The sequence below is a fragment of the Cyanidioschyzon merolae genome, chromosome 16 (genome assembly GCF_000091205.1).
Source record: "Cyanidioschyzon merolae strain 10D DNA, chromosome 16, complete genome".
NCBI lineage: Eukaryota > Rhodophyta > Bangiophyceae > Cyanidiales > Cyanidiaceae > Cyanidioschyzon > Cyanidioschyzon merolae.
In genome coordinates, this window is record NC_010142.1 from 176,551 (window position 1) to 199,205 (window position 22,655).

A 22,655-nucleotide genomic window follows, 5' to 3' on the forward strand; every position below is an offset into this window, starting at 1 on the left:
TACTGGTTATTGCTCAAGTTCTATCGTGCGCCGAGTGTGTGCCTCGGGCGCCCGCGTTCGCGTCCATAGCGCCAGTGCGGATACAAGGTGACGACAGAAAAGCTTTTCCGTACGGGGATCGGATGATGGCATCGCATGCCATGGCAGAGCATCGCTCGGGTCGCTGATGGGCATTCTCAATGCTGGAGATCCATTATGGTGGAGCTAGAACTTTGGCAGGTCCGTCGTTCAATTCCAATCTGGAGGCTGGTAAAGCGCTCACTGGGTCTAGGGAGAGCGCGATGAAGCATATGCGTCGGAGGCTAGCGAAGTGGATGGAATCCCCGTGTAAGACGAGTCTCTCCCTAGCGTGCGAGCAATGCGGTCAAGCGCGTCGCCATATGCCTCTGGAATCCACTTGCCGCAGAGCGTGGGACGTGAATCTGGCGTGGATTTCGTGAAAATCACCGGAAAACCGGATGCAATGATGTATCTAGAGTTTTGCCCTGATCTGCACCACCTGCATGACGCGTACAGGTGCGCACCGATCTCAGCGTTCACATGCGAGGCGGGCTACGTGCTGCGCATCCTGCAAACAGGGCAGAGGTGCAGCGAGAAGTCGCTGCTTGTGGTCTTTTGTCGCTGATGGGATAACGCATGTGCAACATGCTTGCTTGACGCGTCGCTTTCCGTGCAGCACGCAAATCGAACGAGCTCTACTTGGCATCGCATTCACGTACATACGTGGTCCGTACCGAGCGGTGGAAACGTGGAATGTCTCTGTTTCATGATGCTGCTCAATACAGCGATGCGCTGCCTCGGATCCTTGAGAAGCACCTGGGCACTCGACGCACTTGCGGCATCGCCATATCACCTCCAGACAAGTATGTGATGTTCTGGAAGCATGTTTTCGGGTTGTGACGGGCGCAAAGTCATGGTCATGGGACGCAACAGGCACATCTTTTCCGCAATTTGCGTGATATCATTGAAGAAGAAATCATAAGGAAAACGAGTCTGTTGGGCGCTGACGAGGCGTGGTGCTCGCGGCCCCAGCGACAGTGGCTTGGGACTCGTTTAGGGTAGTCTTGCATCCAAGCCAGTCACTTGTTTTCGCAAGTTTCAGATATATCATGAAATGTCGAGAAACTTGCTCCAGCACTGCGTGAAGCGTCGCACACCGGCCGCACGAAAAGCATCCGCTCTGGACGTTAGCCCTGCGGGCTATGCCCGTGTCTGATAAAAATTAGAAGCTGAAACGCTCGCCCTCCCCTGTCTTGCCATTTTTTCGAACTTTATTTTAGATCTTCACACTCGACATTCCAAGACCAGTAATTCGAGCTTACCGTGCTCGTACGTAATTTTAAGTGTTCTCGGTCGTGGTTTCCAAGTGGCCCCTCGCCGCGGTGCCGCTGGGATTCGTTGCGTCATCCGAATCAAGATGATTCGCGACGCGTTCGAACCAGGGTCCGTAAACTAAGTGATATCATCATCCAGTCCATGCCTGCAAGCCTCTACGCTGCTCCTTTCCTCGTGTATAGCATCGCCACATAAAGTATTCTTCATTGTTTCAATGCTTCTTTTCCAGGGTAACTCGTGTGCGCAGAAATTCGCGTCGCTGGATTGAAATGCGAAAAAGTACTCGAGGTCGAGCCTTATCATCTTGTTCACAGGCTGATGCCGAGCGTTTAATGAATTTGCCACGTCAAGTAATCGATTCCGATCGAAAGACGGATGGTCCTCTCCTGGTGGCTGCCAACGAAAGAGAATTCCACCATAGAAGCACGATGCTTCTTACAGAACATGCCCCTATAGGCGCCCGTCTCTTCTGTTTATATGGATAAGGGTCTTGGGCTCGTAGATAAGTCCCGGCAGCGATCGCTTTGAGTGGAGCGTGCGTCACCGCTTTGAATGAAAGGAGTGTATACCGGGCGGAATTTCTCGACTTGTTCTGTAGCCTGGATTTTTCGTTCGATGCTTATTTCATGAAAGACAGCATCGTGCACCAAAAATCCCGTGTCAAATGGAACAACATGTGTTTGTGTATGCAGCGGACAGCGTACTCGCCCAGTGAATAGCCTAGAAAAAAATCCGTGATCCTAAGCGACGGCGTCGGGCGAGGAAACAGAAGAGTGCATCGAAAGGAGCCTTCTGCACCCTTCGAGGGCATGCACTGAGTGATGAAACATGTATCCCCATGGCATAATATGCGCCCGCGGAAGAAAGCGTTTGGTTATAGACGTGGCGGAGCAGCCGAACACAGCCCGGTGTCACCGCTCCGAAGCGCGCACCGATGCAGCATACAAAGAAGATGAAAAGGGTAAACTATACGTGGATCGCAACTTCCGCCTGTACATCAAATGCAGCGGCAACAGCCGAAAGCAATAAAATCGGTGCTTCAACGTAGCTATCAACATTTCTTCGACCGCTGACCACGGTGTTGAAACAGAAAAAGCGTTCAGCATATTCAAAGCCCGAGACCAGAGACGGGAAACCGGAGCAGTCCCAAAAAAGCATGCAAAGGCTGGTGTTGATGTCTGTTGGAAGAGACCAAAACTTGAACGTGTTCGAGCGTGTCAGTGTACCTATTGCATTTTCTTCGAACATGAGCGTAGCGCACACCCTGTGGCGCATGCGCCATACCCAGATCCGCTCCGAGTAGACGGACGTCGAGGCGCTGCACAGTCACTCTGGCTTCAGAAGCAGCGGCAGTGGAGGAGCTTTTACCACCACAGCGAGAACCTGCGATAGGCTCGGCACCCGAAAGACCACCAAACTGATTGAACCTCTATTTTTAGATGAGAATCCGTTCTTAAATGGATACAGCATCACGGTATTCCAAGCAGAGCTGTTGAATGGTGCCTGGCGATCGTCAGCAGTCGCGTACTCGGTAGCATCCGCTTCGATGCATCCGTCCTTCTCCATCAAAAACAGCGCGGATGGAGCCGGCCGGACTACGGAGAATGGATCGAACTAGTATCTGTTCTTGCGAGTGAAAACTAATATCCACGCGTAGACACCTCGCAGGCTTTTTCGACCTGCCCCCAGGTATCGGTTTCGGCGTCTCCCTGAACACTTCATGCAGCAGAGGCCGGCCCACAAAGTCAGATCACGTCAGCTCCGCAGGTCTCGTCTTCAGCGCTAGACGTCGTCTGATATTGATGACGGTGTACAAGTCTCGGTTCACGAAGTCCATGCATGCATTGCCGCTGGTTGACCGCCTCAGTGTAAGGATTCCTCAAACTCTTGCCCTCTGCGCCTCTGCAGTCTCGTCATCGTTCCGTCGGCCAAAAACGTTTCCTCGCTTGTCTTCCTTCTTTTTCTTCGACATTTGCTCTTCTTCGCTCGATGGTAAAGGACAAGAGGATTTTTTCGTTTCTTTTCGGGTACCCGGCAACACCGAGCCTCAAGGATCCGCGATTTTGCATGTCCATACCTTTCCCTTGGTCTTTTCATTTCTTCAAAATGAACGCACTTCCAACGCTTCTGCTATAGACCGCAAAAAAAAGCACTTGAATCCACGCACCTGGGGAATGCAACACAGTTGAGCTGAAATACTAGAGAAATCGCAGCGTTGCGCCACCAGCGGATCCCGTACTCACTGAACGGAGGCCTATCTAGTCAGCAACTCGTCGATTGTCCAGGCTTCTGGACTGAGGTAATAAACGCTTCGAAGGTAGACGCGCTGAACGCTCCTCAGGTTCCGGAAACAGAGCCGGCGTTCTGGCGAGACACTGGGACTCACTGAGCCCACTTGCGCTCAGGGAAGCCGCCTCGTGAACAGACGTTCCATAGGGGACAACCTGGTGCGCACAAGGACGCACCTGGTGTCGCGTCTGGTTGTCGACGTTTTCGCGTAAGGAACTGAGGTCATGAACCACGAGAGCGTCGTTCAAGAACGTGAATGCGACCCTCCCGAACAGATTTCTCGCGACCGAGCCAACGCAGTGGGCAGCGAAGGCGGCGTGCGATGGCTCCCAACCTGGTTCCAGAGCTTTGGACGAAGCGGTCGAAACGCTGCCAGAGCTTCACCAACAAGTGACTTTATCGGCACAGCGGATGCAAACTGTAGCGCTGCAACCTGGTTTTATGTGTACTTCATGAGCATCGCGACAGTTTTGGGGACAGGTGTGCTCGGACTTCCGGTTTCGCTCTATCGCTGTGGTATAGCTCCGTTTCTGGTGTTCTTCACAGTGACAGTGGTTGCAGAAGCCTGCGCTGTCGTCGTAGCGGTTGAGCTTCTGCAAAGAACTCAGGCGAGCCTGGCACTCGAGCGTCGAACCCACACAGACCACGCTCAGGACGGATTTCGCAGGTATCATGGTACGCAGTATCGAGCGGGCGGCTCGCCTGAGAACGATCACATGCCTCCCTCTTCCACGATACCGAAGCACCGTCTCGAGCACGATCGTATGGAGTACTACGACACAACGGAGGAGACTCGAAGTCGCAGCACGTCGACAGTGTCGCAGGAGCTCTCCGCGGCCCGCAGGGCTAGCCCCACTGACCAGACGATCTTGACACTATCGCCGGCTGTCGAGCGAAACGCTGCATATCCACCGTATGCGACAGTGCGCGCCCTCGAGCCAGACCGGACGGGTGCACTGGCCTCGTCGCCAAACCGCTCCGAAGAGGCCGTCGATACAGCGCCGTGCAATAGAGATACGCAGCACACAACACCTTCGCTCTCCGCCATGGCGCTAGCGTTCCTTCAGAAACGTTGGCTTCGACTGCTGTTTCAGGCGGCTGTTTATCTCCATTTTATTTCCATTATGATATCGTACGGACTTGCGGGGCCGCAAGCGTATGTTGCACTCTTTCGACCGTCGCTGAGACGTTTGTCCAAACAGACGCTCATGAACGCATTCATTGCACCGAGGTGGTCGATCGCACTCTTCTGTGCAGTTGGTACCGCGTTGCTTATTTTCTGCCTGGGTGCAGTATTGCCGGTGCTAACGATCGCGACGGGAATCAAAGCTACACTTTTGGTGGTCATCGTGCTCGTGGTGGGCGTTTTTGGAGCAGAGATCGCAAATCCCTGGCGCAACCAATGGAGCGCTTTTCTGGAGCCGTTCCTCATGGGAACTGTCGCGCTGGGAGGTCTCACCACGGTCATGCCGGTAACGTACGCTCGTCTGGGCGAGCAGCCAAGCGCAAGCGGAGTGCGTCGTTATCGCGCTGCAGTGATTGCCGGCCTCATCACCTGCTATTTTCTCAATATCGTCTGGTGCGTATCGGTCTTGGCTGTTGTGCCTCAGGCCACTCCGGATGCTCCATCGCAGGGTAGCGAGGGAGTGGTCGTTTCCCTCGAGGCTGCGAACGCGCTCGGCGAGATCAGTACGGTGCCATTGATTGCAGCTCTGGAGCAGCATCGGGCACAGGCAGCGCCAGCGGTTGCGGTCCTCGTGAATATTTTCATCACAGTGTCGATTACGGTTTCGTTCCTGGTGATCGGCTCTGGTCTGCGCCACATGATTGACGGAGTGGTGGCGTCCTGGGCGCGCATGCCTGGTGCCTTCCATCAAACTGCTGAGCAAGGCGCAAAGAACCAAACGCTGAACGAGGACGGCGTATTGGAAAGTCAAACCTTGTCGACGTTTGCGGGGGACGGCCCGGCTGCTGTTGCCGGCGTCCGGTTTGTTTCTGAGAAGCCCGCACGGGTTTCGGAAGAGGCAACCAGTGTGGGAGCACATCTCCCATCGCAGCACGGCAAGTCCTGGGAACATGACTCATTTCCAGTGGAATCTGGCGACGGAGACCAGGGACAATGGGGGTCGCCGACGGTTCCGCACTCGAGCGCACCGCTGAATCGCGTCGTAGATAACATGGTTGACGGTAGCGTCTCCAGCAGCGCGGGTATCGCGTCCAATGGACAACGGACGCGACCCGGCGCCAAAACGCTGCGTTATGCGCTCTATGTGCTTTTCTATGGCTTCATCGCTTTAGTCGCGGTGATGAACCCACGCGGCTTCCTGGCAGTCATGGAAGGGTTCGCCTCCCTAGGACTTAATCTAGCCTGTGGTTTTTTCATAGCGCTCATGCTCTTCTTCGCGCGAAACCAGCCACAGCGAAACATTCCAGCACCGCTGGATCCGTCTTTGCTGCAATGGATCTGTTTCCTTTGTTTCGGATTCTTCGGGCTTGCCTCGGCGCTGGATGCGGCCTGGTGGCTGCCGCGACGTCTCCTCGCGGCCTTATTTTGACTCGAGCCCGCACCTGAGTGTCTCCGTATCCCACGCCTTGCGTAAAAGAGTCACCACAGCAGGTAGTGGTAGTGGTGGTGGATATCGAACTCGGAGAATGTTATCCGCCGTTGGCAGGGGTGCGCTGGTAGCCGCCCCAAGAACGCATACTTCAACAACTCGTTGGACTACATCGAGCGTAGCGCATAAACAGCGCGCCTGTCAGCCTCCAAGAGTAACGTATGACAACGCTGCTCCAGAGCGGCTGCCTGCACGGTTCCGAAACTGCCCTGCAAACCTGTCTGTTTTTCTTCCACGGCGTCCCGCAACGCCTGCATCCGCGCCTTGCCGATGACACTGTATGCGGCAGGTCCCTGTTCCGGCCTGTACCGTGAAACGCCTGACGTGTCCAGTGGATGCGTGCGGATGGCGGACGCCTACCGCGATGCGTGGCGCTGCGTGAAACGCGTGACGTGTCCAGTGGATGCGTGCGGATGGCGGACGCCTGCCGCGATGCGCATCTCATGAGCTTTCGGATGGCTGTTGTGGATTAGGGATTCCGGTATGCAGACCGCATGTAGCGCTTTTGCATGACGGGTCATTGGGAAAAGCGTAGATTGACCGAAGAAACGCTTCATAATTCGCGGAAGGTCGAGCGCCGTCTGCGACAAGGCGTGTCGCGCACCTGTAGGCACGCCGATAGCCAGGGCCTGACAGAGACGCACGTACCGAGACGGCCGCTCGGGAACGGTACATCCACAGGATAGCGACAGACACCAGTTTCGTGGTACAAGGCAGCCTTTCATTCGCATGGTCCGCAGTCATCGGGGTCACCAGGAACGTTCGCAGCTGAAGAAAAGATTAGCGCGCACCACGCACCACCACGCTTAGGAAATCTGCACAGTTTCGCACAGGAGAAGAAAGAAGACGCACAGGCGCAATGACGTTCGCGAGTGATTCGATTTTAGGAACATCTGATGGATACTAGAATACCAGGGCCGAATCTATGACGTTAAGAAAGGTTCCAGCAAAACCAAGCCTCAACGATCACGCAGAACATGCGCGCCCACATGCACTGCCGCACCGAGAAAGATGGTTATGAAGAGAATGGGCGCACCCCAGACCCCGGGAGCAGATTCTTCTTGATCGACCCCGGAAACCGGGATGGTGCTGGGTTCACGTGCAGTTGTATCGATGGCAGCGTCAACAGCTTCTGTGATGATGGTCTGACCTTGGAGCTCGACAACAAGTCGATGAAGGCGCGAAACCAAAGGCATCATGCGAGCAGCTGCTTGCCACAACACTGGCGGCATTGACGCCTTGGATACGGTTGCGTCCTCTAAAGAAGCGGTTGATTCGAGGCCCAGAGACATGATCGAAGTATCTCCAACGTGCCAGCTTCGAATTTGCTCCAGGGCATCAATGAGTCCGGATTGGACATGGCGTGGTACGGCCTGCGCACCTGCATGATACATAAGATTGAGAAGCAGCCGCAATGCTTCCCGAAGAATCTTCACGATGAGCACCAAATGCACCAGTGATGACGCGTAATGGACCTCTCGCTGAGACTCCTCGAAGACGCCACTCAGCTCTGCGACGCGATCCCGGACACAGAGGTAGAACTGATCGATCTGACGCTGAAGCACCATCTGTGTAAGCGCACCAGCAACTGCGATATTACCTAGTGCTCCCAGTGCATAATATAGCGAGTAGAGCTGATCATCGTTACGAGCAGACGGATCCGATGTAGCCGGAAGCGGATGTCGGAGCACCGCGGATGCAGTTGTCACGGCCTCGCAGAGCAGTTCGAGAAGACGCGATCGCGCCGCCAGCGCCTCTCTTCCAGCATCAACCGTTGACAGATCGAAAATGAATCCGCATAAAAGACGGGGAATCCGCTCGTTTTTTCCCGACCAGGACTCAAATAAAGTCTCGACAAGTGCAATGATGCACGGGCGCGCTCGCAGTAGTCCCAGTGCAGCTGTCGACGGGGTTGTCGGCGCTCGCGAGACCTGCTCTTCGGGGACGGCTGCGTTGTACGCCCCAGCTTGGTTCGCGCCAATCTGGACACTGAGTTCGAGCAGTTGCGTGAGCGATGCCTGCACGAGTTTCTCGTCGTCAGGGAAGATGCTCAAGACACTCAACAGTACAAAGGTGTTCCGCGGGAGGGCGTCTATCGCCTCCCAGACCACGAGTTTTTCCGCAGGTGTCTGGCCTTGTTTTGCCAGACATGCTGCATCGTCATCAACCTTACGTTCACCAAGCGCCTGCTGGGTATCCGTAAGTGGTGCCAGCGCTTGGTCTGTAAACACTTTCGATGGAAAGGCGCGCCCCAGTTCTGACGAGGCCGCCGACGCTGCCTGACCAGAGAGGTTCTCCTTATTTTCGGATTCCGACATCGACCACGTGAGCTCGGTATTCGACCAGTGCTTTCCGTTCACAGTAGCTAGATGGTTTCAAAGACACCGCAGCGACCGGCGTGCACCAAAACGGCAACGTTCGCAGACTCCGCAGCGCTTGCGTTGAACCAGCCGTCCGGTGAGATTGGAACGTCCGGGAAATCAAATATGCTGCGGTGCGCAACGCACGAGACGCCGTGCGGCGGGGACACGGCGACGCGCATTTGAGAACGAAAATCTGGATATAAGTGTTCCAAGATTGACAAAGAGGACTAGGGCATCGCATGGTGTCCCCGGGATTCTGCCACGGAACGGGAATCTGGAAATTCGAGCCTCTGCCCCGACGAGGGCGCGCACGACAACCGGATCGAGTCGTTCGTGGCGTGTTGTAAAAAGGAAGTGCCTTTCGGAATCGCAACAACGCAGCTGCAGATGTGACGCTGCGCTGCCTGCCGCAAGTCGCCGCAACGTCGACGCCAGCGCGTACATGTTCATGTTTCACGTAAGAGCTTCACCGCGAACGAGGCACAAGCGTGTCGTCGCTCGTCCGACAGGAGCAGTTCACGTATCAGCAGGGGCGCAGCATATTGCCCAATTTATTGGAACCATGGGGCGAATGTGCGGCGTCGGAACGTGCCCTGAGTCTTGTCCGTTGCCGTCGCCTTTCTATTCATCTGGTGCGCTCACACAGGTTCACACCAGAGTCCTTGGACCGTATGCCTATGCAATATTTAACGAATCGAGTTTCATCTATTCGTGTGCTGCTGCAGGTTGGCGATGACCCTTGGCTGCCCGCTGACGCGTCTCATACGAGGCCGAAGAGGCCTCCACCGCCCGACGCATACATCATTGGACGCACATCTGCGGGGTGTTCTGCTGCCTCAAACGGCACGATCTCTGGTTTCATGTCAGGTTTCAGGCGAATGAAGGCACCGCGGTTCCCCATTTGATCGCAATAGTTTGGTGCAGAGAAGATCGTGATTAGGCGGCCGTCTGCTTCGACCTCGTATCCGTCATCTTTCATTTCGTGGCTACGGATCAGGAGCTCCAACTGATTGTCGTCAAGAAACCGCTTGGTAACATCAGGCCCGAACGCGACACCAACGCCTCGCTTGCTGGGACCCCAGCCATGCTCCTTCTGCGGGTCACTCCAAAGCAGCTCCGCGAACAGACCAGTGCTCGGCGGTTCAACAAATCGATCCAGCCGGAGCAGATCGTCCAGCTTCACTCCGTTGCGGGAAAAGAGGCCCCCGTGCACGACCAGCGCCCGTTTTTGATTCGCACCCTCGATCAGATAGCCTAGCGGAAGCGCTTGAAAAAGTTCTTCGAAAAGCTCAAAAAAATGCTCGGAGTATTTGTGGCGGACCTCACCCTCGAATCCATAGATCTTGTTCATATTTCGCGACTCGTGGTTACCTCGAGTAAGGTGCATGCACCGTGGATCATACACCATAAACGCTAGTAAAGTCGTTACGACCTCCACGCTCCAGGAACCCCGATCTACAAAGTCGCCATTGAACAGATATGGATTCTCTGCACTCGGTAGCCCGTTCAATTCGAAAATGCGGACCAGATCGAAGAACTGACCGTGCGTATCGCCGCATACCGTGAGCTGCGGCACAACATGCACCGGCGAGCTCGTTACAAACGAGTTGCTATCGGCGGCAGCTGGCGGAATAGGCCGTGTGAACGAGTCTCGGTGTTGCTGCGCATTCGTTGCCGACGCGTCAGTGCTCCCATCGTGGGAGTCTAGTTTGAGCTTCACGATGTTCGGGTAGCCGCGCAGCAGATCGTAGGCCGCACCAATGATCTGTAAGAGATACTTGCGATGCAGACGCTTCTGCGCTCGGAAGTGTCCCAAGAGGTCAGAACAGAACCGCTGCGTGACGGAGCCGTCACCCGCAGCAATGCGACCGGAATTGCTCTCATGCGTCGCTACTAGACGCGGGCCATCGTAGGAATCCTCAACCACAATGCCTGATACGTCGATATTGCGGCACAGCGACGCCGGCGTGTCGCGAGAGCTGTCGATGGCTGCTGAGAACGCTTCTTCACGAAGGCGCCGCTCACACTCGCGAATCTTCAAACGCACGTCTTTATCGGTTGGTGCAGCCGCAGCCGCTTTCCGGAAGTCCGCCAAAGCTAGCTTGTACTTACCAAGGGCAAAGTACGCTGCACCTCTTCGATAGAACGCTTTAGGGTACGGCTTCTTCGCCAGCTTTATTGCCAAGCCGGCATCTTTGATGGCGAATCCGTGTGCTTCAACTTTCAGGTGTGTAAACGCACGATTCGCGAAGAGAACAACGAGCAGAAAGCGGAGCGTCTCAGCCGGGCTGCTCTCATCTGCAGATTTCGCGGCGGAGCTGCCGTTCACCTGACCGTTTGCTGTAGCGCTGTCAGTGGGCTCTGCGTGCTCGTTTTCGTACAGCCCTTCGCTCAACAGTGCTACTGCTTGCGACTCGGACTCGCAGCTGAGAGCCTCTGTTGTGATAACTCGAATTGCCTCGGTATACAGTTGAGCTGCGTGCTGGAAGCGGCAACCCTTGAACGCTTCGTTTGCATCCTCCTTTAACTTGTTTACTTTTTCAAGAATCTCCGGGAGTCGGTCTTCCAACCTATTCAGATCCTCAGTGCCTCGCATCTTCGGACAGAAGTCCACCGCTCTGCGTGAAAACAAACGAATAGCGCTATGTCTGCCTAGCTGAACAAGCAGCGGGTCCCGCGTCGCCGCGTCTCGCCCAACCGATTGGCAGCGAATCACACTGTCCCTGCTGTGTAGACGAGATCCCTGAAACGCTGACACATTTAGGCTTATCATGCCCGCGCTGGAAGCAGGAGCGCAGCGAACTCCTTGAAAATAAGCATTCGATAGGAGCGGGTTATGTCGACAGCGTTTACGCTGCTGGTAAACAGGGAAAATGCATCAGTCCCTCCGCGGACATTTGTAGGTTCAGGAACCCTCGGACAAGTGTCTCCGTACTCGACAGCTGGCTCTTGGCAAGACTCGTCTGGTCGGGCTCGACGTGGATGACGGAAGTGCGCAGCTCTGCTCCAGCACAAGAGACGGTTTGGGCGTAGCGTCGCGAGCAAGGTCGTCGTCTGCCGCCGAGCGTGTACACGTGAAGATGTGCTGTCGCAGGAGACAGCGCGTGCTCTGTCTGTTCGGCGACTGGGGTGCGCAGCGGCGTTGTATGTTCCAGCAAAAGCAGCACAGGAGCACGGAAACTGCTGCTTCATTCTTGGTAGCGAGCGAGTCTCTGATAGGCCAGACAAGAAACACGAGCACGTGCACCTGCCGCAACGGCCGTCAGGTCGCGGAAGGCGATATTCCTTCACTGGCGTTGCGCATGGCCAAGTAGAGGATGCTTCACAGCCGCAACCGAAGCCGCAGTCGCGCTCCAGCATCGCTCACGGGTGAGCGCGCCCTACGAAAAGACTGCAACGCTGCAGCAGACCACCGAATCATTGTCCGGAATAACCGCTTCATACATTAGAATACTGGCCTGAGTGATGCCCACCGAACCTTCCCTCCTCATTTCGAACGACGTGCTTCAAGTTCAGGCCTGATTCAAAAAATTTCACGACCAGTACAAACAAATGTGTGTGCTCCTGCATACTTTAAGATAGCATGGACGCTACCAGTGGCATTACATAAGCGGCGTTGTCCATAACGCAAAACGAAAGGGCGCAACTAGCTCACTCTCGAAATTTGAGAGGAAGCCGGCTCTCTCGGCAATACACTTACGTTATAGCGGCAGCCGAACTGACCACCAGACTCGCCCGTTTCAAGGCAATGCCGATAACCCGGATCAAAAGCCCAATCTTTTGGAGACAAATCACTTCGACCGAACGGATGCATGTTCTTGCACTTTTCCCACAAGTAAAGTGGGCAGTCCCATTTAAGAGCCACATAGTGCGGATTCCACGCATTTGCCCGATCTTGTATGACCTTCTTTGATCGGTCGCCACCGCCGTTGTAATAAATAACCGTACCGGAAATGTAATCCGGCGAGTCCGCTGGACCGTGATGGAAGGTATTACGGACACGTACTGGAAAGAGGCGGCAGGGTGTGCCGCTTTCGTGAATCTTCCGTATTCGAATACTAAACTCATTGTCTTCGTAATACGCAGGAAAAATGTTTTCATCGAAGAAGCCGGCAATCTGCGCCGTTCTTCGTGAGACAACCAGCGCAGACCATAGCATTTTTCTCACGTTGCGCAACTTTGTGGGCCCCAGACAAAACTCCGGATTCTGTACAACTCTCTGCGCTTCCACGGAAACATTTCCTAGGGAACCGGGTGGCATCATGATGTCGTTGTTCAGAAGCAGCGCCCACGGCACCTTCGCTACATCAAGCATATAGCGCATGCACGTATTCCAGATGCCAACATTACCGATGCGTTGTTTCTTGCGAATTATTGTACAAAATGGGTAGTCCTGACGTATCGTCTGTTCCAGTTCCAAGATAGAGGGATCTTCTCCAGCGAGAACGACGACTACGTGCTTCACAGGCTCGTCGATGCTTGCTAAGAGACGAGTTGTGAAGCCGTGGTGCTCGAACTCTGCGCCAAAACATAGCATAGGAGCCCTAGCCGCGGGTTCTGCTCGTGCCTGCAGCTGCTTCGGACCAGCAATGAACGCTTTTCCGCTTCGCACCGAAAAAAAGAACGACTGGCGCCAAATAGTTAGCACCGCGGAAAACCCCACTAGGCACGAACAGAATATGACGAGAAGCCGTCGTACGGACTTCCTCCCTGTCATTGCGATAGCGCTGTATTTCAAGTTGAATCCCGCGCAGGGTTTGTTTCAGTAATCCTTAGATTGTGGAAGCTTGCGGGGCGCTTCTGCCCAGAAAACAGAATTTTCCAGGAAGAAGAATTTTTCTCTTGAACACGGCCACACTGTCTGTGCCGCGGTTTCGCGACGCGCACGTGCATCTCTCGCGCCGCATTATTGGTGCATCTGACAGCGGATCGGCGGGGATTGTTTGCCGCGCCCTGAGCTGGACGAGCGCTGGAAGAGTCGAAATTTTGCAATGCGGTGATGGCGGGAGTGCGGTTGCGGCGTTTCGGGCGCATTTGCCACAGCGGCATCGCGAGAGAATCGTCGAAGAGCTCCGAGCCCATGAGGGACGCATGAGACGGTGGAGGGTGTTTCGATTGTAAGACGCTACACGAAGATTCTACGAGCGTATGGTTACGCAAAGCAGGGAGCGTTGCTGTTTTCTAGGGTCGTACGATCTAACGTTACACGCCCTAAGGGATACACGGCAGCAATTGATTGGATAAACAAGTTGTATTGGTACACTGCGTGACTCTGGTCTCGCGTTATGCACAACGTTCCCTAAGATATATCCGTGTTGATAACGTCTACCACAGATACTTTCACCCTGCGAGCACAGCAGCGTGCAGAGGCCTGATGGAGTGAACCTTTCGGGTGCGATGCACGGGACACAGTGCCTCACCGCTGCGTTACGACGGCCGGCTCTTAGCTGAAAGAGGAAGCTCGAGTTCCTTCTCTGCGAACGCCGTATTGGAAGCACCGCGGGACGAACGATACTTGCACAAAACACTGTATGGACAAGAGCACCGCAGGCGGACTACACTGGCTCCGAGCGCTCGGCTGGAGGCGAGCTCGTGGTTCTTCCGAGTGCTGCGTCGCGGCGAGAGGCCTCCAGAAGCGACGCGCGCTCGCAGCGACGACTGCCTCGAGCTGATGCCCGCCAGATAGTTGCCAGCCCAGTCAGCCTCCGGGCGAGCAAAGCGGCAGCTACGCATCCAGGGTCGGAGGGTGCGTCTGCTGTAGGCTCGGTACCGAGAGGAACGACGCCCATATCAGAAAAAATGGAACGGGACGACGAACTCTGGTGAACACAGAAAAGTTTGTGTGTCTTCTTATTGCCAACAAAAACATCTTTTGCAGGCTTTTCTAAGACTGTTTCCTCTTTCTCTGTTGTCTCTGGTTTTAACTGGGCCGCTCTCTGCTTTCCCTGCAGCACGGTTTTCAGGAATTGTTGGGTGATGATGGTAGCGTTCCAGGTCACTATTTCCCCGCATCCGAGTGTTTTCTACGCATTTGACGTGGAGCCGGAAGTTGCGATGTATGCTTCGCCTTCCATGTTATTCTTTTTTCTGAACAGTCACCGTGGGCGATGCCCATCAGCGACATTTGACTTTGCTCAGGTGATCCCATACGTCCACCATGCTTCCTCGTCCTCCAAGTGCAGCCCTGTCGCGCATAAACGCTTGCTTTATCGCTCCGTGCGTGCCCCTTTCTGGCACACCAGGTCCCGATCGATGCATTCCTCCGTTTCCGCGCCCGGTACCATATCCCATTATCAAGCGCTTCTTCGGTGCGATCTCCTCGGCGAGTGCGCTGTTCGTTGCATGCAGATGCGCATGCTATCCCAGCCGATAGACGATAATTCGAAAGCGACATTCTCCATGATGAAACAAGTACCGGAAGGAAAATCAAGACTGGAGACGGTCTAGAAAATTTCGACCGGTCTACGCTTCCTTCACGGAAAGCGGTGACGCACTATCAACTGCAAGCGATCGCTGCGATGATTCAAGTCCAAGATCAAGGGCCTTTTCCATGGAAAGACAAGATACAGGAGCCCCTGGGTGCACATCCCACGAGAGGTATTACGCTGCTGTCGAGTGCCGCACGTTTAAAACCCTCAAAGAGAGGAGGATTCGGCTTTCAAACAGAATAGATTACTTGACCTGACAAGTTCAGTAAACGCTCGGCATGAGCTTGTGAACAAGTCGCCAAAGGACAGCGTCGAGATTATGTGCTGTCGCCAGTTCAGCATCCCGCAGTACTGCCTCAACAATTTGCCGTGAGACCAAAGGAATCGAAAGCTTGAAGAATGCTTGATTTGAGCATGCTACACTTAAGAAGCAAGATGCGTCGAGGCTTGGACGAATGAACGGGATGAGGTTATCGTTTATTTTACGAACGCTCGCTCGAAGGCAAAGGGAATCCTCTCTACTCTTGTCAAATAACGAACTTCCGCGGCAAACTGTCGAAAAGGGCCACTCCGGAAACACCACCGTGAATCCTAAAACGACGCATGAGTCCACGAGCACCTATTGCCGCAATTAGAAAGCAGTGGCTGTATATCTCAAAATGTTAGAAAACATATCAAAAGGCAGGGACGGAGCGAACGGTTCAGTGTTCCGTTTTAAGCTGACACGGCGATATGTCGCTGGGTCAAACCTCAGCTCGCGACCAGAAGACTGCACGGGAGCCCCTGAGACGGACAGGCGTCTGCTGGAGCACGACGGTCTCGTTACGTGCCTTCGACAGCGCCAAGGCATCGCTGCCATCTGGTCAGCTTCGTCGATCTAATACCAAAAAGAGACAGCGACACTGATTCCATACATGTTTGCCTTCTCATGCACCCGTGCGGATACAATAACGCTGTAGTGCATCTGCCTTGCGTATACGTGGCAGGCACAAAAGTCTCAGCGCCGCTTCCAGCGCGCTGTAATGTGTGGTGGCTGTTGCGTCGCCCGTCGTCGGTGGCGGTCGATCCCGCAGCCGCTATCTCGCGGTCAAGCGAATGCTAAGCCTGGACCTTGTAGGAGCGTGGCGTCGTTTTTTCAAGTGAGGGAACGCGTTTGATGAGCTGGAATAGTGAGCGACGCGAGATCACATACGATTCCAGGTCGCTGCGCATTAACGGTAAGCCGTTCTTCTGCCTCTCGGGGGCAGTGCACTATGTGCGTTCGCATCCGTCCGCTTGGCCGCAGATCTTCCGCTGCATGCGACGGGATGGGCTAAACACCGTAGAGACATATGTTTTCTGGGGTGATCATGAGTTTGAGCCTCCAGAGATGCCTGACGCGGAGCCGCGAGCAGACTTTAGTGGACCGCGCGACCTCGTGCGCTTCCTCCGCTGCGCAAAGTTGCACGGTTTAAACGCGATCCTCCGGCTGGGCCCCTATGTATGTGCGGAAGTGAATTATGGAGGCTTTCCATGGTGGTTACGCCAAGTATGTGAAAAGGGTAGCTCCAAGCCGGTGCGCTTTCGAACCTGGGATCCAGCGTACTGCGCGCAGGTGGAACGCTGGCTCAAGTATCTCGTGGATCATGTGCTGAAACCTGCACGAGTTTTCGCTCCGCAAGGCGGGCCCGTGATCTTGGCACAGATCGAAAATGAATACGCCATGATCGCCGAGAGCTACGGCCCTGATGGTCAGCAATACCTCGACTGGATCGCCTCGTTGGCGAACCAACTGGCGCTCGGTGTCCCGCTGGTTATGTGCTACGGCGCCAGCCAGCGAGAGTCTGGACGCGTCATCGAGACCATCAATGCTTTTTATGCACATGAGCATGTGGAGTCGTTAAGGCGTGCTCAGGGGGCGAATCCGCAACCACTACTGTGGACAGAATGTTGGACCGGCTGGTACGACGTCTGGGGAGCGCCGCATCATCGACGCGACGCGGCAGACCTCGCGTACGCCGTGCTGCGCTTTTTGGCCGCAGGCGGTGCAGGCATTAACTACTACATGTACTTTGGAGGTACCAATTGGCGCCGGGAGAACACCATGTACTTGCAGGCTACCTCCTATGACTATGATGCGCCACTGAATGAGTATGTCATGGAGACGACCAAGAGCCGCCATCTGCGACGATTGCACGAAAGCATTCAACCTTTCCTAAGCGACCGCGATGGTGTTCTAGATATGAGCCGCTTGGAGCTAAAGGTGTTCGAGGGCGAACGCCGCGCCATCCTCTATGAACGATCAACGGTTTCAGGTGATGCGGATCACAGGTCGGAAGAAAGTGTTCGGTGTGTATTTGACTCGGCCGACATTCGCGTGCACCTCGCTCTGGAGCTGCGGGAGATTATCGTGAACGCTGCGAGTAGGGATACCGGCCAAGACCTCCGGTGGCGGATGCTCCCCGAGCCACCACCGCTGCGAGCAGCCCTATCCGATACATCGGCTACGCTGGCTACGATACCGGATCTTGTGGACGCTACAGCGGGCACAAGCGACTATGCCTGGTACATACTGCGATGCCCTACAGCGCAAGGCAGCGGTCTACTACAATTAGAGGTCGCCGATTTCGGGCGAGTATGGAGGCGGAAAGCGGTCGATCAAGGCGACGACGCGGAGCGGCAGCCACTCGAGTGGGCCGCCGCCGGCCCAGAGCCGCCAGTAGAGGATCGCTTTCCGAACGCATGGAATTCCACGGAGTACGGGTACGGTATTGTAGAGGTCGGTGCGATCGACTGTCACGAGGAATATGTCGTGCTGGTGAGCTCTCTCGGCATGGTAAAGGGCGACTGGCAACTGCCACCGGGATACGGCATGGCTCGTGAACGCAAAGGCCTTCTCCGGGCATCGTACCGCTCCGATGTCACCTTCGCAGATGACGAGTGGCGGGATGCGCTCGTTGTTGGCTTCGCTGCCGGTCTCCGCGGAGAGCGCATTCGGAGTGTCATAGAGGGCGACGCAGACGCGTATCCGTATCTGTGGACACCTCAGAAAGCCGCGCTCAGCGGCAGGCGATTCTCTTGGCCGCGCTGGTATCGCGCATCGCTAGCGATACCCCCGCCAAACGCTGATGAAACCGAGGGCATCATTTTAGACCTCTATGAAAGCGGCGTTGAAAAAGGATGGATCTATATGAACGGAGAACCGTGCGGGCGCCACTGGCGAGTTCACGGAACTATGCCGAAAAACGGTTTTCTTCGACAGGGCGACCAGGAGGCACCGATTGAGCAAGTGGGCCATGGCCAGCCGACGCAGCGGTATTTTTATATACCGCCGTGGCATTTGCATGCCAAGGGACGCCCTTCCACACTCGTCATATTCGATGAACACGCAAATGGCGAGTACCGGGAGTTCGAACCGCATCGCCTGCGCGTATACCGCGCTGTGCTCCGCGTTGTCGAGTCGACGCCCACATCCGATAACGAGAGCAAGTCTGAAGCGTTTATCGTCTGATAGGTACGCACGGGCGTAGGGCTTGTCCGTGTGTTGGATTGATCATGCTTTGCCATGACATCCACGGAGATATCGCACGATCGTCCATACGGAACCCTGGGATAGAAGCAGAGTTGTTGAGGACTGGATGTTCGTTGCGGGCAGCGCATGCAAGATTGCAAAGAAAGGTTCACGTCCAGTGCCCAGAGCCGCTCCGGTCTCGCACGGAAATGCGTCGCATGGGAGTCGACCAATTGGATAAACAGTCGTCCGATCGTTACGAGTACTTTGCGCGTCCGAACGCGTTCAACGGAAGAAGCACAGAAGGCCCCGAAGTATGCTACGCAAGTCGCGGCTGGGACTTGACGGAAACAGGCTAAACCTTTACCAGGTCCCGCCAGGGAAGCGCACTCTAGTGCACCGAGATGAACCAATGAAAATAGGTGTTCGGGCTCTGCCTGTAACACGTTTTTTACACGAGTCCAAGAGCAACACGTTGACCTGTACGAGCGGCAAACGCAGGTACGGGACTTTGATGACTCTCGCCGCAGCCCGCATCGCACTGATACGAACACAGACGCACGCTGTTCCCGACTTGCATCGCCCAGACGGATTCACTGCCTGTATGGAAGCGGCCAGGGCGATAACGTCGACCGCCTCACATTGAAGCGCAAGGCTGCTAGTGCATTCACGCATTCGCGCCATCCCAAGTCATGTTGAGCGCTTGTCGAAGCGTGTCGATACGCACGTTCCCTGCCAACCAATGCGGTAGCTGCGGGAGCACCGGCGTGGCGGCACATGGCACGCTCGGTGCGCTGCATCGATACCAAGGCCGCACCGCGGCGCTGTCCATATCGAGAACGACTTGCAGCCGAGCTGACCAACACTGCAAGCAACGAGAGGCTAGCGTGTCCTCCGGAGGATGCTTTTCCAAAACAATGCACCGAAAACGATCGCGTGATGGAAAAGCAACCTGGGAGAGGAGGCGCACATGCCGAAAACAATGCACCGAAAACAATCGCATGATGATAAACCTCCCCAAGAAAGGAGGCACACGTGCCGAAAACAATTTACCCAAAGCGATCGCGTGATCATAGACCTCCCCAAGAAGGAAGGCACACGTGCGCAATGCTGCCGAAAATGGTATGCTCTATGACGTCGTTGCTGCCATCGTCACGCGCGCCGTATCAGGCGCGATGCCGTTGCGCCCGCGGCAGTGTGCCGATGCGCGCAGAAGCACGCACGCGCCACTGCAGGATCGCACGTGTAGCGGACACGTGTCCATGTTGAGCGCGTGGCAATGCACGCCAGCAAGCGCTCCAAAGTATTTGAGTGGCGGTTCTTTGTACTCTACCCGTGACACATCCTTGACGCCTACTGCTATAGTGACGAGTTGACCTGGAAAGACACTTTGATAAAAGGGCTTGCAAGAGCGTGTTGTATAGTTGAACGCTGTGTAGATCGGACACGCGCATCGAACTGCTGAAGATGAGTAGCGACTCGGGCAGCAACACGATCCGTTGTGGACACGCTGTCACGTGCGATCCCGCAGTGAAGCGTGTTCCGTTCGAGGTCGCTTTTGCAGTGACGCCGCTTGGGTGGACTCGATCTGCGAAATTGGGATCTGCGGTAACCGAGGAACGCGCTTTAAGTAGTCGATTGGTCTCGAGGTACTGGCAGGTGGCGCGGTCGTCGCTGACGGCCCCGAACAGCGATACGAAGGTGCGCGCCAGCAGTCTACGTGTCCGCTGGTTTATGAGTTCGACGCAGCAAGATTGTTCCGAAAGCGTCAATCGGGTCGCGAACTTGAGGACGGAGTCTCATGTACTCTCTGATCGCGGCGAAAAGGACAACCTCCAGCTGCCGTTGGATACGAGTTTTTCAGCATCTTCCAGCGATCCAGGTTCAGCGTTACATGGTGAGTTGCCACGTTCCCCACGTCTGGCACGACTGGTGCCGCTGGAAGTTCAGTTATTTTTGTTGGCGCTGCTCCCGTCAGGTGTGCGATCGAGGTCCCAGTACGCTCGTCGAGTCTCTCAACGCGTGGCGCGTCTTCGCTACATCCTCCGACAGCGAAAATGGAACCGGACTGGTACGAGAAGCTCCGAATCGGATCATCCCTTTGAATCGAATCAGATGCAGATCTCGGTATCACTGCATCCGCGGAGCCCTCGAAGCGGCTCCACAACACCCGATGATCTTGCAGTGATGCCCTCTTCTCGAGAACAGCTGGAGCGGATCTGGGAACGAGCGTCTCCGATGCAACAGAGCGTCGAGCGACCTAATCCAGAGCACCATGAGGTGAACGATTCGGCTACGGTTTGGGAAATGGGAGAGCGTGCACTCAGCTTTTTGCTGCAGACGCGCCGCCGGCGACTCCTCATGTACGCCTTATTGTTGACGATGATTCTGGCTCCGGCGCGAGCCGAAGGTCTTGCGCGATGGGCCGGCGAGCTGGGTATTCGGCCACTTGCTATTCGGCACCCCATTTTTGCAGTGCTCTCCGTGTTATTGGACATGTACCAGGAGCTGGTCGGAAGCAACCTCATTCCCGATGATTCGCACTGGAGTCTGATCGCGCACGTTGTCGAAGTGGTGTTGCTGATGGTCGCCATGTGAGGCGGTCACAGACCGCGGCATTCGATTGTATATTATTCTCATGTGTACAGTACAGCGTTCAGGCTTCATAATTGCATTGTTCGCGAAAAATCCAATGAAAAGAACACAGTGTCCTTCAGCAACCAGAGACGAAGGTGCGCTTGGATCACATAGCCTTGGAACGGCGGTTTGTACACTTTATTCGTACTTGTCTATATCGTTCCCACATGTATGTAGCATTTGTATAGTAGAGCGCTCGATTTTGAGTGGAGCGCGAACGTCGCGGTGGCTTGTACGCGTCACGAACGGGTTGCGACGCACACGAGCAGCAAGCCGGCCGCCGGCTTGCTCTGCTGACTGCTGAGCTTAGCGCGCACCGCAACCTGCCAACCTCCCAACCGAGTTGACGAGAGCAGCCCGCCTTGTCTCGATTAAGTGTCTTGCATGCAATCAGGTGCTTGCGGAAAGCACCAGCATTTGTGAGCAGTTTCCAACGCACATTCGTTGGGGGCTCTCGCGCACCTACGTTTCAATCACGACACTCGCCCCGGAACTGCACGGAACCAGTACGTCGAGCTTGTCCAAAACCTGTCTAGGACATATCCTCAAACAGTATCAGCGACACCATTGGCCTCGCGTACCGTTCCGGGAGCCTTCTCGAGACAGACGCTCGCCGTGCAAGACGTTGCCGACGCGTGCTGCGACTGCTTCGAACCCACGTCGTGTGCAGCCGCCTGGCGTTTGCGCTCAATCCATGTAAAGTATCATTCCACTTGAGTGTTTACGACGGCTTCCACTTGATACTACATCCGATGCTCGGCAGTTGATTTTCCGGAGGTGACTGTCCATTCACGCATAACTGGATGGCGTTCCGGAGGTCCTCACCTGTCACAGGAATATCGTTTCCGGGTCTACTGCCGTCCAAACGCCCCCTATAGAACAGCTTGCGCTCGTGATCCAGAAGGTAAAAGTCGGGCGTGCACGCGGCTTTCCAGCCACGAGCAACATCCTGTGTTTCATCGTAGAGAATCGGAAACTGATAGCGACGCGTTTTGATTTCCTCCGCCATACGCTCCGGTGCGTCGTCCGGGTGTGTTCCGACAAAGTTACTGCTGATGCCAACCATTTTCACCGGGCCAAACTTTCCAGAACTAATATCTGCACTCAACCGAGAGAGCTCGCCAGCAATGTGCTTCACAAAAGGACAGTGCGCAGCCAAGAACACCACAACGAGGGCTTTCGGCGGCGGACTGTCCGCGTAGAGCGAATCGAGAGACACGATTTCTCCTGTAGTTACGTCGGGTAAAGCAAACGCCGGCATAACCGTGCCGAGTTCAACCATAGCAGACTCCGTACGAACCATTTGAAGCTGTTGAAACGTGCTTCTAGCAGACGGCAAGCGCGTACCCCGGCTGACTCGTCGCGCAGTGCGAGCTTCGCTCCGCACAGACGCTGTTCGTCGTCCCCGAACAAGGCCTTGGCTCACTGGCCTTGTCGTCGTAAGCCTAGGTGCTAGCAAGAACCCCAAGTATCCCTTGACGCATGCAGTGGCTCGCAT

General features: G+C 55.3%; 7 protein-coding genes and 1 non-coding gene across 8 annotated transcripts, besides 4 other annotated features; 3 read left to right on the forward strand and 5 right to left on the reverse strand.

The window, feature by feature from the left end:
- Positions 1 to 2,689: 2,689 nt before the first annotated feature.
- Positions 2,690 to 4,012: a sequence feature (possible transcribed region).
- On the forward strand, positions 3,849 to 6,179 carry CYME_CMP072C (hypothetical protein; the record flags this gene model as incomplete). Its single annotated transcript, XM_005537706.1, has 1 exon — positions 3,849 to 6,179. One exon carries the CDS (start codon positions 3,849 to 3,851, stop codon positions 6,177 to 6,179), a length of 2,331 nt encoding a protein of 776 aa, XP_005537763.1.
- Positions 4,708 to 6,475, reverse strand: CYME_CMP073T. The gene has a single exon (XR_002461521.1). It is a non-coding gene; the product is annotated as a hypothetical transcript (transcript).
- A 231-nt stretch (positions 6,476 to 6,706) lies between these two features.
- Positions 6,707 to 7,809: a sequence feature (possible transcribed region).
- Positions 7,199 to 8,557, reverse strand: CYME_CMP074C (hypothetical protein; the record flags this gene model as incomplete). Its single annotated transcript, XM_005537707.1, has 1 exon — positions 7,199 to 8,557. One exon carries the CDS (start codon positions 8,555 to 8,557, stop codon positions 7,199 to 7,201), a length of 1,359 nt encoding a protein of 452 aa, XP_005537764.1.
- Positions 8,558 to 9,362: 805 nt separating this feature from the next.
- On the reverse strand, positions 9,363 to 11,198 carry CYME_CMP075C (protein phosphatase 5; the record flags this gene model as incomplete). Its single annotated transcript, XM_005537708.1, has 1 exon — positions 9,363 to 11,198. The coding sequence occupies one exon, from the start codon at positions 11,196 to 11,198 to the stop codon at positions 9,363 to 9,365; it is 1,836 nt and encodes a 611-aa protein (XP_005537765.1).
- Positions 10,727 to 12,415: a sequence feature (possible transcribed region).
- On the reverse strand, positions 12,249 to 13,319 carry CYME_CMP077C (hypothetical protein; the record flags this gene model as incomplete). The annotated part of the gene is made up of 1 exon (XM_005537709.1): positions 12,249 to 13,319. The coding sequence occupies one exon, from the start codon at positions 13,317 to 13,319 to the stop codon at positions 12,249 to 12,251; it is 1,071 nt and encodes a 356-aa protein (XP_005537766.1).
- A 2,867-nt stretch (positions 13,320 to 16,186) lies between these two features.
- On the forward strand, positions 16,187 to 18,520 carry CYME_CMP078C (probable beta-galactosidase; the record flags this gene model as incomplete). The annotated part of the gene is made up of 1 exon (XM_005537710.1): positions 16,187 to 18,520. One exon carries the CDS (start codon positions 16,187 to 16,189, stop codon positions 18,518 to 18,520), a length of 2,334 nt encoding a protein of 777 aa, XP_005537767.1.
- Positions 18,521 to 19,987: 1,467 nt separating this feature from the next.
- Positions 19,988 to 21,118, forward strand: CYME_CMP080C (hypothetical protein; the record flags this gene model as incomplete). Its single annotated transcript, XM_005537711.1, has 1 exon — positions 19,988 to 21,118. The coding sequence occupies one exon, from the start codon at positions 19,988 to 19,990 to the stop codon at positions 21,116 to 21,118; it is 1,131 nt and encodes a 376-aa protein (XP_005537768.1).
- Positions 20,072 to 20,738: a sequence feature (possible transcribed region).
- A 760-nt stretch (positions 21,119 to 21,878) lies between the features above and the next one.
- Positions 21,879 to 22,655, reverse strand: CYME_CMP081C (hypothetical protein, conserved; the record flags this gene model as incomplete). The annotated part of the gene is made up of 1 exon (XM_005537712.1): positions 21,879 to 22,655. One exon carries the CDS (start codon positions 22,653 to 22,655, stop codon positions 21,879 to 21,881), a length of 777 nt encoding a protein of 258 aa, XP_005537769.1.